Source organism: Peromyscus maniculatus, chromosome 3 (assembly GCF_049852395.1).
Source record: "Peromyscus maniculatus bairdii isolate BWxNUB_F1_BW_parent chromosome 3, HU_Pman_BW_mat_3.1, whole genome shotgun sequence".
In the NCBI taxonomy this organism is placed as follows: domain Eukaryota; kingdom Metazoa; phylum Chordata; class Mammalia; order Rodentia; family Cricetidae; genus Peromyscus; species Peromyscus maniculatus.
This window is the reverse complement of record NC_134854.1, coordinates 122989581-123004358: the sequence shown is the minus strand read 5'-3', so window position 1 is coordinate 123004358 and position 14778 is coordinate 122989581. Positions and strand designations below refer to the sequence as shown.

The window sequence follows — 14778 nt, the reverse complement described above, 5'->3', positions numbered from 1 at the left end:
TTCTGTTTTTCTTTCTTGGTGAGATGTTGTTCTTAAACACAATTCCTCTGCTGTTCTGGCTGTTGGAGGGCTTTGCCTCTGTCCCTGTTAAGTTTCCCTTGTTGGATCTGGGTTGGCAGGTCCTTCCATTTAGTCTTTTTGGAAGTGGACTTCGTTGTCCAAGTAAGTCCTGTTGTAAACATGACTCTGGAAATCTACCAGTAATCTTTTGTATAGCACTACTGTGTGCTGGGCAGAAGGACAGGCATTGGAAGACTGAAGAATTAGAGAGGGTTTCTTATCTGAAGGAGTTAGAATGACCATTCTGTTTTACTTAAGATGTGGATGGAATATTGAAAGAGAAAAGCTGAGATCGGAACAGGACTGCCTGCCTTCTGCCAAGCTAAGTTCAATCTCTCCGGTCAGGTCAAATGTGAGTCTAGTCAGCTTTATAATCACATACTCCATGCTCCAGACTTGCTTATCAAGAGACCATAGGAGATTGTCACATGCAGAGTTCCTCGGTTTAGGCTAGCTAATAGGTGGCCTCACCTTTGTGACTTCAAGCAGTTCCTGGGGATCCCCACTTCTGGACTGTGGTCTCATCTTTGTGTTGCCTCTCTGAAAGCCAAACAAGACACACCTCTTTGCTACCTTGTCCTTGGATAATGGGGATACACATCACTCTGATTCCTGTCTAGTTGTTTTGTGTAATCAGCAAGACGTCTTTGTCAGTTAATCTGTATCACAGTTTTTGTTCCACATGATAGCTGTAATCTTGTGGTAGTTTCTGAGTCTGTTTCCCTTTTCCTATCATTCTTAGTTTATCCAGCAAACCAAGAACCTGAGGCAGACTGACAGAGAAGCAGGCTCCTCCCTCCTGAGACTTCTAAGCTACAGTCAGATCTAGAGTAGCCCTTGGGCTCTTGGCATAAGCCATGGTCAACAAAACCAGTCCTGCTTTCAGTTTGGGAAGACAGAGGTCACAAAGTTACCCCCTGCCACTGTGAATACTGTAGCAAGGCCATGGACATCATGGACAGTATGAGCTCTGAGCCAGCTTGTCTGTCCTCAGACCTCAGCTGTTTCCATAGACAGTCACATAAACTCTGCTCTTCGGCCATCTCTAAAATAGGGGAGTTAGGCATCCAGTATAAGTGGTCAATAAATGCATGCTAACAACTAAGCTGTACTGATGTCTTGCTAGCTTAGCAGTGGGATCCGTCCATAATGGTAACAACGAGCATTTATCAAGTGCTCACCGCATGCTAGGCATTGGGCTCAGTGCTTTATATACATTCTCTCTTCCTCTCATAGGCTGCATAGGCATTTGAGTTATGTCCCATTTTATTATAGCCCTAGGTTACAAGTATAGAAATGGAGGCTCAGAGAGATCAAGCAACCCAGGCCTGTTTGATGTCAGGGCCTGAGGTCTTAACTGCCTAGCTGTGGCCAGCCAGTCCCTCTGGAGTATTCCAGAGCACAAAATCAGACAAAACCCCAGACAAACTCTGCATTCTGTTGGTAGAATATCTGAAGCAGTATCTGTTACAGATCATGTGTTCTAGTTGGAAAGACAAGATGTACAGAGAGCAGAACTAGAGCACTTGGGGTGACCCCACCACACTGCCCAGGACAAGAGGTAGTGAAGATAGTCATTCAGGGACAGACACTCAGCTTGGCATGCCGGCTTAGTAGAGGAGGGTCTTGAAGAGAGAACCGAAGCTAGGTGGGCGTGACCTAGCACAGCAAGGAAGGGGAGATGGCTAGGCAGGGCCAGCACTTGCAGCGTGTCGTGAAGAGTAGGGCATCATTCTGTGGCACACAGACAATGGCAGGGAACTGAGAAGATGAAGCTAAGTAAATGTAAAGGTTGAAAGCTAGTTGCCTTGGGTCCCATTTGGTGGCTTTCTCTCTGTTATTAGAAACTTTAAATTGGTTTTAACACTTAAAAACTAGAAGATTTTATGGAAAAGTCTGGATTTATAACTGCTCTTGAATCATGGAGTTTTGGCAGTTGCTGGCCCATCCTCGTGTGGTAACAGTTGGCTGGAGCTGGGGCCAGCTGTCTCTATTATGAAGTACAAGTGCTTTCCACTCTGTCCAGACCCCACCTGCCCATGAGACTCCATCTGTCTGCTTTCTGTGGGCCACAGTTTGCAGCCTTGGCCTGGTGGGTCGGAGCTCTGATATTGGATATGGTTTACTGTGATTGGGCAAGCTTCTGGCACTTCTGGATTGTCAGGGCCTTGCAAATCCTGCACACTTGGTCCTGTGGCACCTGGTTGGCAACAGTGACCACATTAGAGTGGAATGGGCTTTGGAAGCCACAGCAGGGCTCTAGAGGGCTTAGGGGAACCAGACCAAGGTTGCACCAGCCAGGCTGGTGTTCATTTTGAGCTGTGCTGTAAAGACACAGTGTGGCTGCCCATTAGCCTCAAAGAGGCTGCACACGGGAACAACCTGAGTGTGTGTGTGCCAGAGGAAAACTGCTGCTTATGATTGCTCAGTGTCCAGCTCCCTGGCCAAACATGGAGAGGCTCTGTTGCTGTTTGATTCTTTGAATGCACACTAGACAATAGGAACAAAAAAAATGCACAAGCAAGGCTTATAATCCGTAGTTGCCTCACACAGCAGGACAGCAACATGATGAAGATCACTGCCAGGGCTTTCAGCCCCGTGTATTTTAGCAAAAGCCTGTAAAACCCAGTGCCTTTCAGTAGTGCTATGATCTTTCTTCCTGGCTGCTGACGACAGCTTGCCTCTGCATTTAGCCTGTGTTCTTGTTTTGTTTATTTATTTATTTATTTCTCTTTCTTCTGCACTTGGTATTCCTCCAGGCTCCATCTGAATGTACCTTGCCATCGGGAGCACTAGGCAAGAAGAAAGTCCTACTGTCTCTCCCTCAGGCTCAGGCTTAGGAAAATCAAAGCCAAGCAGAGGCAGCTCTTCCCTGCCTGCAGCAGGGTCAGCAGTTTGTGTAATGTTTTCCCTGTCAGCTTATCGCAGCTGATTTCTTGTGGTTTGTGAGCAATGGAGTGGGGGAGCTGTGTGGTTGCTGCCTTTTGAAGCAGGTGGGGCCTGCAGCTGTGATCAAAGCCACGCTCTGTGCTCCCCGCCAACCAACCGACCGCATTCCCCACTTTTTTGTATACTGCTCCGTGTGGGGCTAGCTTTCTCTGTGGAGTGAGATGGCACCCAGAGAAAACCACCTGGACTCTCAGACAAGACAGAAAAAGGGAACAACACTTGGGCCCCACCTTCTGAGCAGCAAGCGTTTGGACACCATCATTTGAGTCAAACCATAAAACTAGTTTTAGCATCTAGTTCCTGAGGAACATGCGCTACCATCCTGTTTGGCTATAAGCATCTCACTGTGGAGGTTTGAAGTTGAACTTGGCATCCCTGGCTTAGTGAAATAATATATCAGCCACTCTCTCATTTTTATTTTTAGCAGTCAGTGATTTTTATAGATACCAGTTTGGGTCTGACAGGAACATGTTGGCAACTCTCCAGTTCTAATTATAGAAGAGTCCTTTGTCTATGAGTCTTGAAGAGTAAGTGAACTTGGGGTTTTGATGAAGTATCCAGACAACTAGCGGGGTCTTAATCTTCGATGGTCACATGATCACTGTAATAAAAGTATGGGACAGCTCCCAACCTTAGAACTGTTTTAGAGAATTTGCATGTTCTGTTGATAGGTCTAGGACTGTGCACATTTAACAATAGCATCAAGTCTTAAAGAGTCTGCCTCTGATCCCCTCACAGACCTCTACCAATGCTTGCATGTACACATGCTGAACTCTTTACTCCAGGTATCTTGGTGGCTGAGAATAAAGCTTTCCTTCATTGTCTTTTATGTTCAGTTTCTTAGATAAGTTAGTTGTGGAATGATATATTCTAGTGCCCAAAAATAGTTTTATCTAGTGTCAGAATCCAGAAACCCAGCTAGGCCTGTTTTCACATAAGGTATAGACAACCTTTAGTCAAATTTAGGGACTTACTATAGAAACTTTATCATGAGAAAGTCGTTGTTCAGAATAGATATAGGTATCAGTGATTATAGTGTCTGGCTGGTGTGAGCAAAAATCAGTGACATACTCTGATGGGTTGCTCCTGAGGGACATTGTACAGAGTATAAGAATGCTGAGAAGAGAGAGCTTCAAAAACAAAAACAAGGGGCTGGAGAGGTGGCTCAGTAGCTAAGAGCTTCTGGCCTCTGTGGATATTAGGCTCATAAGTGGCAAGAGATTCATACACATAAAATAAAAATTAAAAATCGTTTAAAAATAATCTGATTAAGGGCTTCATTATAAATACATAAAAATACATATTTGAGTCTATATGTCTACCTAGATATTGGTACTGGTAGATATTATTAGACAAAATAATTTCTTGAATTTCAGAATTTATTTGGAAAAAAAATCTAACTTTGAATAGCCAGAGCAACTATTGTTTCATAGAGACATGTGTAATAGACCAGGCTCTTGCATGGAAAACACCCTAGATGTGCTGGATGGAAGTGAGCAGTCTGGCAGCTGAGGTCAACTAGACAGCTTTCATCTTCTGCTCCTCACAGCAGTGACACAGAGACCTGGGCATTTGATAGAGTGGCCTTTGACTGCGGTGGTGCTTTGTGAAATAGTGTAACTTGTATGCCCTTGTGGGCTTTCTGGGCTGGGGAGACAGCTCTGGAGGTAAAAATGCTTGTCTTGTGAGCATGAGGACCTGGGTTGGATCCCCAAGACCCTTGTAAACAAAGCTGAATCAGTGGCGTGTACTTGTAATTCCTGTGCTGAGGAAGCAGAGGTAGTGGGGGTGGGTTCCTGGGGCTTGTTAACTAACCAGCCTACACTGCTTGGTAAGTTCCAGGCCAGTGAGAGACCATGTCTCAAAAAAGAAAACACAAGGGTCTGGAAAGATGGCCCAGCAGCTAAAGAGACTGTTGCTCTTGCCGAAAACCTGGATTCAGTTCCCTGTACTCATATTCAAACTCCCCTTTCTGACATCCTTTTCTGACCTCTTCCCTCATGTGGTACATAGACATACCTGTTAGAGTCTGCAGATCGCACCACAAAGACCACCACTCACATATGCAATCAGCAAGAGCTTTTATTTCTCAAGACAAAATTCCCACATGCAGGGGTCAGCCATTTAGGTAGAATGGCGATGGCCATGAGAGGAGTGTGCAAGCTCCTTTTAAGCACAGCTGGGGGATTCCAGGGTGGGGTGATCGGACCTTTGGGCTGATTGGTGGGTTCGAACCTAATGGCAACTAGTCGACAGGGGATTGGTTGGGAGCTAGGGACTTTCCAGCTTCAGGGTGGGGCGGCTATCTTTGGTCACCATGAGGTGGTGGTGGGGTATGATTGTCCCTGGGAGGGCCAGCTCAGCCCAGGAAACCCAAACTGAGGCCTGGTCTTTTGGCAAGGCTACTTAGGCCCTGCTATAAGATCGTGCTCTAAGAGGGGATGGCTGCTTTATACCCACAGGCAAAACACTCTTACACATAAACAGATCTTAAAAAATTTTTTAAAAGTATAACAAGATATGCATGGCAGCTGAGAAATGACAACCAAGGTTTTCTGTTATCTGCACATACTTATGGGCACACATGAACACACACATACACATAAACTATCTGTTTTGAAAAAATAAGCTTTTTTCTGTAGTACACAAATTAAAAGATGCTGTTCTCTTTGGTTAAATATTTGTAGAAGTAAAACAATGATTTCTAATGACCCATGTTTATATTTTTGTTGGCTAAGAAAACTATTTGAGAATCTGAAACAGTATTAAAGTGTTTTTTTATTAAAGTGTTTTAGTTCACAAAATACTAAAGTAGCTTTGTATGTCCAAAGTCCTGGGGCAAATGCCCTCAGATACATCTAAAGTGGCCCGGGACAGTGCTGTAACTGACACTCGGGATCCACTGGTGTGCACAAGCCGTGGACCTGTACACATACATCTAAAGTGGCCCGGGACAGTGCTGTAACTGACACTCGGGATCCACTGGTGTGCACAAGCTGTGGACCTGTACACATCTGAAGTGGCCTGGGACAGTGCTGTAACTGATGCTCAGTCCACTGGGGTGCACATGCTGTGGACTTGAGCAGAGACAACCCCTTCTTGCTACTCTGCACAGCTGGCAGAGTATGAAGTTTCATGTTGAGTCTGAGAGCCCACACCTCGTCTTTTAAAAAGAATTTGGGATGAGGAGCATAGTGATAGAGGTCTGACATTTGCCCATGACCATGGGAGCTGTGTCTAGGACTCTGGCTTCAGGCACTTTCCTACACCAGCCTCCAGAAGCAGGGATGTCTTTCTCAGAATTCATAGGTAGGAAGGTGTGGCAGGAGTAGATTGGGGGAGGGGTGTCTTAGGTTCATTTTTGCTGAGGTCTGTGCAGACTCTCAGTATCCGTTATAAGCTTTTTAATAGGGTAAACATTGTACAGCAGCCACTCTCCCAACCCTAAGGCGTGACTCAGAAACACCAGCAGTCTTCCCCTTCCCTGCACGGTCCTAGCACTTGCACCTGCATCATCAAAGTTTCTCACTAGCCTGGTTTTGCCTGGTTTCTCAACTTTCTGTAACTGAGATAATGAAACTACCATTTTGTGAGTGACTTCTTTATTTGGAGGGTATCTGACTGAACAGCAGGCCCTACAGATCTTTTTAGAGCACCTTAAAAAGCAGATTACAAAACAGCATGGCAGTGTTAACCCCTCCACAGGAGCGTGGCTAGTAAAGTCGCTCGCTGGCAAGGCTTGTGCACTGGGAGGATCCTGGGGAGAGTTGGGTCCATTTCCCTCCACCTTGCCAGTTGGTTCTAAGATGCAGTGAATGGAACTAGTCACTGTGAACCATTCAATGGAATGTCATTGAATTAGAGCCTCACCATAATGCAGTGTGACCTCAGCCCTTTGTCCCTGGATGATATCTGCAAAAACTGTGTCTAAATAAGTCCTATTCACGGGCTGCAGGGGAGGATGTTGCCATGTGTCTGTGGATCAGGGTTCAACCTGCAGTACCTTCCGACTCGGTTTTGTCAGGGGCCACTTTATAGCAACTGAATTCAGACAGCCATCATTAATTACTTTGAGCTGCTTTTGTTAGATGAAATGCAAGGTGTCTTCAGAATTGTTCAAGTCTGGTATATCCACATGCTATGCTCCATGGGGTCATGAGGGAGTTGCCGAGGAAAGGGGACTGGAGAGCTCTCTCCACTCTTAGATGAGACCCACCTCCCATATCCCTTCTAGCCCTCAAAGGTAGGTGGGTTTTGTTTCTTGAACTTGACCAGCTACTTGGTTTCACTCATCAATTGTTAGCTGATTTCTTGCTTGGTACCAGAAGTTGTTTTGAACCAGTCTGCCTTCCTCTGTGGCCCTCCCGCCCCCGGTGCCCTTTCCTCTCCTTCAGTCCACACTGGATGGGTCCCTGAGCTTCCTCACTGGCAGCCTGGAGAGGCTTGCTCACCAGGGGCTGGTGTGAGGACTAAATGGGCTAATGAGGCATATCAGGATGAGCAGAGACTGTCCCAGGACAGGACCCAGGAAGAGATGACCCTTCTGTAACCTATACAGAAAGGAGCTTTGCCCCTTTGCATGGCCCCTTGGTGTGGTCCAGCCCTTGTTAGGGCCGCTTGCCCTCGTGGTCTGAGTATGTCCCTTATATGTTTATTCCTCTCCCTCTTTTGAATCTGTGGTACCAGATATACATATACAATGAGTAATCAACATTTATGCATTCGTTATCATTTTAAATACTAGAGCCTTCAAGAAACAAAAAGAGCGGATGGTTGTAAGATTGTCCTGAGAACACTTAGTCAAGTACTTAAAGCATTCTTACCATTGTTATATGGCTGTATACTTAGAACTCTATGTGTGGAATGTGTAGGTCTGTTGTTAATTTTTCAGATCTTCCTATACTTCATGACATTCCGAGAAGATGAAAGCTCTTTTGGCCAGGCCCTTGGAGAAGTGGCTCCTATCATGTCTGTAGAGGAGGGTTTGAGTCTGGCTTATGGCTTCACTCAGTTCTCATGATAGTTTTCCTAAGCTCATGACATCTGTCAAGTTGCCGTCTTCATAGGACTTGAGAGTGCCGAAGTGTGTGTAATGTGTGTGCCCACCCTGGCATGGGTGTGGAGGGGAGGTGGAGTTCAGGAGTCCTCCTCACTTGTTCTCTGCCTTACTGTTTGAGACAGGGTCCCTCACCGGACCTGGAGCTAGCTCTCTGTTGTGTCTAGACTTGCTAACCAGCAAAGCCCCAGGCTGTGACTGGGTCTGCCTCCTCCTGTGGGGTTACAGGTGCTTCCTGACACACCCAGCTTTTTACGTGGGTCCTAGGAAGCCAGATTCAGGGGTTCGTGTTTATGCAGAGAGAGTTTTACCCACTGAGCCGTCTCCTCAGCCCCACGTTGAAATTGTTTTACTTCCTTTCTCACACATTAAAGACTTTGGATTAGTGCCACAACAACTAGCTGGTAAGCAGTTGAAAGAGCAAGGAAGAGGAAGAGCCCTGTTCACTGGGAACTGTGGGGTCCTGCCCAATGGCAGCTCTTGGCTGGAAGTCACGGGGCATTCAAGCATTCAGTAAAGGAGCCCTCACACCGGCTTCTTCAACTCTAGGTGTAGGAGAGGTAGAACCATTCTATAGGGCTGACCTCTGGGTGAGTCCGTCCTTTAACAGACATCCGTGAGTCCTGCAGGAGTCCTGCTTTGCATCTCCTCAACCTCCAAGTCCCTGAATGTGGGAGTTAACCCAGAGAAGCAGTGATAATGGGGGCTGAGGGTGGAATAGCATCTACAAGCCAGAGTTCCAGCATGTCCAGCCGTGCCGGAAGCTGAGGATAGCAGCGGGGCCACCCTCCCCTCAGAAGGAACCTTCAGTCTGCACCCACAGAACTATGACAGACCCGCTAGCCTATGGGTGCTGGGCAGCTCAGAGTGGGGCGGTCAGAGAACTGCTAATCCACGAACTAGATGTTTCTCTTCATCAAGCCACAGACTGCCTTAAATCTAGTTGGAAACTGAACAGGAAGTTGCTTCGTTGCTCAGTCTGACTTGGCTTAAACAACTTGTGCTCAGCATCCCCTGAGGGATAAAGCAGTAGCTACTTGTTCCAGGGGGCAGATGTCAGTGTTTGTGACAGGGCTGCAAATGACTTCCGCTCTGTCTTCCAGTCTGTGTCCATACCTCAGTGGGTATTTGTCTTTCCTGGAATTCTCAGAAGCAAGGTAGGACTTTCGCTGGCAACTTCTACTGAAAGCCTGTGTACTACCTTTAGATTAGGCTATAAAAATAGGTGTAGGGCAGGGGCCACTGAGATGATGGCTCAGCAGATAAAGACACTTTAGCACCATACGTGACAGCCAAGTTCGATCCCTGAAAGGAGAGAACCAACTCCCTTAAGCTGTCCTCTGAACTCTGTACACACCAGGGCACCGGCGCCGCCACCACATACACTAAATAAATACAGTTTTTAAAAGTAAAGTATGTGTGTGTGTGTGTGTGTGTGTGTGTGTGTGTGTGTGTGTGTGTGTGTGTGTTTGAGGCAGAGGGCCCTGAGGTTTAGAAATGTTTCTAAATTTCCAGTAGAAAGGAATCTAACATGGCAGAATTAGAGCCCTTTAAAAAGTGGTGTTGTTTAGCTCCAGATTGAACCTAAGACATTGAATGGGGGCCGAGGGACAAAATCCTATAAAAGGTGAGGTGTCCTAACAGTTAGCCAGGAGACTGTCATCCAGTAGGAACATCTCACATTGCCTCACTGAAGCCCTGGCCCGAATTAGCAGGTGCTGGCTCCAGTCTCAGAACATCCTGCCAGGCGGGCCTGGGTTTGGGCAGAGGAAATGAAACCTAGTTGTTTACTGTGAGATTTACAATAGACCTGCCGTTGCAGGAAGTGGTGAAAAGTTGATTGATCACTTACGACACAGCTCTACCACGAGAAACAGGATGTATGCTTTCATTTGTGCCCGAGTCCCGCCCGCCCGCCCCCTCTTACAGCTCAGGCTCTTCCTGCACTTTGGCTGCTTCATGGGCTGTGGGTTCTTTTTAACACCAGCACCCGAAAACTCGGTCACCAAGTGTAAACTAATTGGGGCAATGATACCAGTTTAGCTGTGCCAGTGGTGTGTGCCTAGAGCTGTTACTGTTACACTTTCACTCTGGTTAATTTACTAAAACTCATCAGCAATCTATAATTTTTTAAAATCCTCCAAATGGTATGTTATGTCACAATTGTACAAAGAATAAACCATTTTTACAGTTATGTGGTGGGATTACATTTGTATCAGCTTCTAAGAAAATCTAGTTTGGGCCGAGTCTTTATGTAACAGTATGATCCTCTTAGCAAGTCTCTTAAGTACTGATTCTCTTCACACTAACGAGTGCATTCTGAGCATGTGAGATGTCCCTCATTTACACATAAAAGACACACAACTGCAGCCAAGTTCACTAAGAATATCAGAATGGCTGGCGCCTGTAAGAGTCTGGCTATTTAATGTCATTGACAAAGCTTTTTTTGATGTGAACTAGCCAGTTCTGCTTTGAATGTGACAAAATAATCACCAACATCCTTAGATGGCTTGGTTTTTGAAATGGTGGCACTGTTATAGAGATGGATTCTAGAACTTACAGGAACAGCAAATTAGAACCAGTATTAATTATGCTTGTGCTTGAAAGAACGAAATGGCTGCCCTGTCATGACTTGATTTTTATCCCTAAATAAAGTCCCCATTTTTCCTCTGATCTGTGTGAAACAATTGAGTAGGGAGCCCTATTTTTATTCCTCCAAGTCTTACATGTCCATGCTGTTTTGACATTTTATTCACTTTTTAATCCCTGCATTGGGAGGCGGGGCGTGGAATCCAGAATGACACTTGTGTGGTCTTGAGAGTGTCCGTTAGAACTCCAGTGCTGGCAGGACACCAGCCAGCCTGAGCTAGCGAAAGTCAGACAATGAGAAATGGAAGCTGAGCACTTACAATCCCCCACTCAGGAGCTGGAGGCAGGAGATAGTAGATCTGAGGCCAGGTAAGTTCAAGGCCCCCTTGAGCTATTTAACATGACCATTTCTCAAAACACAAAGGCTGCAACTGTAGCTCATTGGTAAGGTAGAGTTTACCTAGTATGCATAGAGCCATGGGTTTAATCTCCAGGAAACCCTTCCCTCTTTAAAAAAGAGCCGTCCTAGTGATGGGTCAAATGAACATAGGATTTAAAGTAAAATGCTTCTTCCGGAAAAGTAAAGATTCGCAGAGGTGACTGTGCGGACAGGCGCCATTGGATGCTGTGGCACCACCGCATCTGCACTGGGTGTGATGCCTCGCAGTGCTGAGGCGTCAGGTTGTCCCTCGGCGGGGTCACTAGCTCACTCCACCTGGCCTGCCCGGAGTCTCTTTACCTTGGCAGGCCTTCTCCCTCGGCCAGCTCTCTGGAGCTGCCCGCTGAAGCCCTGGGCCTTTCTTCTGTCAACACTGCGGCGGCGGCTCTCGTCCCCTTCTCCTCACTCTGCCCATCCCTGGACATTGCTCCACCGTGTCGGTGTGGAAACTCACAGACACAGTGACTGTTCTGAGGAAGGGGCTCAGACACATGCCGGCTCCTCCATGGGAAGTGCTGTCTCTGTTCACATCCGCTCTTCTGAAGGAAGCCGTGTTTGTTTGTTTGTTGTGTGAGCACATGTAGAGGTCAGGGGACATCCTGCAGGAGTCACTTCTCCTTTACAGTGTTTGTCTACAGGGTTGAACTCAGTCATCGGGCTTGGTGACAGGTGCCTTTACTCACGGAGCCCCTCACCAGCCCCAGTTTGAATTTTTAGTTAGCAGCTATTGCATTCCTGGTGGATTTAAAAACTACACAGTAAGCAACACCAAGGCTCCATCATCTGCCGATGTCATTTGTCCAGTTTCCTGTTGGAGTGTTAGGTCTTAGCATTCTGATTTCCAAACCTTCCTCTGGACTAGGCCCTCGTCTGCGATGTAAGTTGGGCCTATTTCTCCCACCTGAGCATTAGCTCTCTGACCTGGTGTTGATGGCTTATGGCGTTTCCCTTAGTTGACAGTATCAAGCTTCTCTTCCCATGGCTTCTGTCCGGTGAGTGGAGGAAGGCTTTCCTCCTTCTAAGTCATAGAAAATCCTCCACTGCTTGTGCACCTTCTCTTTTTCACACAAACACACACACACACACACACACACACACACACACACACACACACACCTGTGACTTGCTTGGGGTTTGCCCTGGTGTCACATAAAGGTGCCGGCTTTGTGATGTTTTATATCTTGTTGTCACCAGTCTGATTAATGAGCAGAACCTAATTTTTCTTCTTAATATAATTTTCAAGGTCCAAAAAGTTGGCTGCCCTCGCAGAAGCCTTGAAAGCGGTCTCCCTCAGTAAGGCCCAGCTGGGGTTAGAGCTGGAAGAGCTGGAGACTGCTGCGCTTCTTGTCCAGGAGGAAGAAACTGCCAGAGAAGCAGCCCAGTGTGGGCCCACGCAGCGGGTGCCAGGCTCCAGTCCCGAGGCCAGTGACTCGGACAGCACCTCATCGTCTGACACAGAAGACTCAGCTTCAGAGCCCGAGGAGCTTGTTGGGACCCAGCCCTTGCTGCTCACTCCTCTGCAGGACCCCCTTTTGGAAGAAGACAGTGCCCTGCTCATCCAGAAGGGTGGGCTCTGCAGAAACATGGCCAGCCAGGGATGTGAAGTCAGTCAAGGGCAGACACTGGCCTCTACCCGGGCTCCTCTGATAGAGGAGGTTGGAGAAGAGCTGAGGACCGTCCTTCAGGTTTCCACACCTCCTGGTGTCAATGCTGGGAGCCACAGCAGTATGCAGGATGGAGAGGAGAGGGGACAGGTGCCCCGTGATTGACTCAAGGGTTGGCTCATTATGGGGAACTAGATCAGCTGTGCTCTCATATGGCCGTGGAATTTGATTTCCATTGTGTACTTTTCCTGTCCCATAGAGGACATTGCTTTTCAGTGAGCTAACATTTAAACCTTTAATTTTTTTGGTTTGCAACTTGAAAAGTAAAACCCTAAAGTATTCTTTCCAAGGTATAAGTAACATTTTAAAATGAGGACCATAGTTCTAGTAAGAAAAGTTCTAGACCAGTGGTTCTCAACCACCCTAATACTGAGACTCTTTACCTCTTCATGTTGTGGTGACCCCCAGACAAAAAATATTCTGTTGCTACTTTGTAACTGTAATTTTGCTACTGTTATGAATTGCAGTATGAATATCTGATATGGCAGATATCTGATACTTAACCCCCAAAAGGGTCAAGACCTACAGGTTGAGAACCACTGTTCCAGACTGTAGGGGGACAGCTGACTGGTAGGACTCACATTTGAAGTGTGCACTGTGAGAAATACTAACAGGTGAGCACACCAGGTGAAATGCTCACTGCAGCCAGGATGTCTGACATTTGACATCCCCTTCTCCAGGCCAGATGCCACCCACCTGTGTTCCCTGAGCGACCCCTGCTGTGCTGTGTCGTAGTCCAGTAGCTTGCATTACCTGCCCTGTACATAAACCGAAGGATTCGGTGCACACTTTGGATCGGGCTCTTCTCGCTGCACATAATTATTGTGAGATTGACAGGTGTGCTAATGTGTGCCGAGTCTTTCGTGTTGTCTTCTCGGTGTGCAGACCAGTTCTTGGAATGGATTTGTCCATTTCCCCCACTGGTGGACATTTGAGTTGCTGCCAGTGTTTTGACTGTTAATAAAGCTGTGTGAGCATTTGGGTACAAGTCTCCATGTGCACATGTTTCCTTTCTCCTAGGTAAGTATCAGTGTGACGTGGCTGAGTGTGTGGTAGGTACATGTTTAACATGTAGCAGCTTGTGGAATTGTTTCCCCTCACCGTTTGGATGAACCAGTTTATACCAGCAGTAGGTGAGTAAGTGTTCCCATTTTCTCCATTACTCAGGGCTACTTGGTATTTTCATCTTTTTTACATTTAATTATTTAGTTACTATGTAAAAGTGTGCATGTGTGTGCATGCGTGTGCGTGTGTGTGTGTGCGTGTGTGTGTGTGTGTGTGTGTGTGTGTGTGTGTGTGTGTGTGTGTGAAATTGGAGGTCAGAGAACAACTTTCGGGAGTCAGTTCTTGCCTTCCACCATGTGGATCCCAAAGATGGAAGTTGGGTCGTCAGGCTTGGCATCGAGCACCCTTGCCCTGAGCCATCTTGCCAGCCCTCTTAGTCTTTACCGTTCCCACAGGTGTGGAGGCGAAACCTGATTCTGGTCTGTTTACTGATTTAAGATTTGTTGTGCTGAGCCAGGCAGTGACGGCACACACCTTTAATTCCAGCACTCGGGAGGCAGAGGCAGGCAGATCTCTGAGTTTGAGGCTAGCCTGGTCTACAGAGCAAGTTCCTAGGACAGCCAGGGCTACACAGAGAACCCTTGTCTCAAAAAAACAAAAACAAAATAACAGATTTATTGTGCTGAGCCTCTTTTCACAGGCTTATTTGTTTTAGTTTGAGAGTTCTTTATAAGGTTTGGATACAAGTTCTCATTATGAGTCAGGTTTTCCTGCCTTTTTATATGCCTTATCATCTTTGATCAGCTGGCAAACTCTGGATTGTATCTTGCTGGGTGTTGGGTTTGCATTCCTACAAATAATTTTTTATCTGTTTTACTAAGTGACTTGTACTGGTTTGGATCTGGCTTCCGTATTTATTTGTTCTAGGGCAGAGCTTGGTCTAGGGTCCATTATTGCCCAGTGTTTGTATTCCTGAGAGTAGTCTGTCTGTGTCTGCGTCTGCCTGCCTCTCCACC

At 46.7% G+C, this 14778-nt stretch overlaps 1 protein-coding gene across 2 annotated transcripts in view; it reads left to right on the top strand.

The window, feature by feature from the left end:
- Shq1 (SHQ1, H/ACA ribonucleoprotein assembly factor) overlaps nt 1-13747 on the top strand; it is a 127997-nt gene extending 114250 nt beyond the window's left edge. Inside the window, exon 11 of one of the 2 annotated variants that reach the window (XM_006972588.4) lies at nt 12337-13747. In XM_006972588.4, coding sequence (XP_006972650.3) covers nt 12337-12862 — 526 coding nt within the window. In that variant the 3' untranslated portion in view covers nt 12863-13747. The remainder of the gene's footprint in view (nt 1-12336) is intronic. The other variant, XM_076567465.1, reaches the window with a different exon arrangement.
- Nucleotides 13748-14778: the final 1031 nt, after the last annotated feature.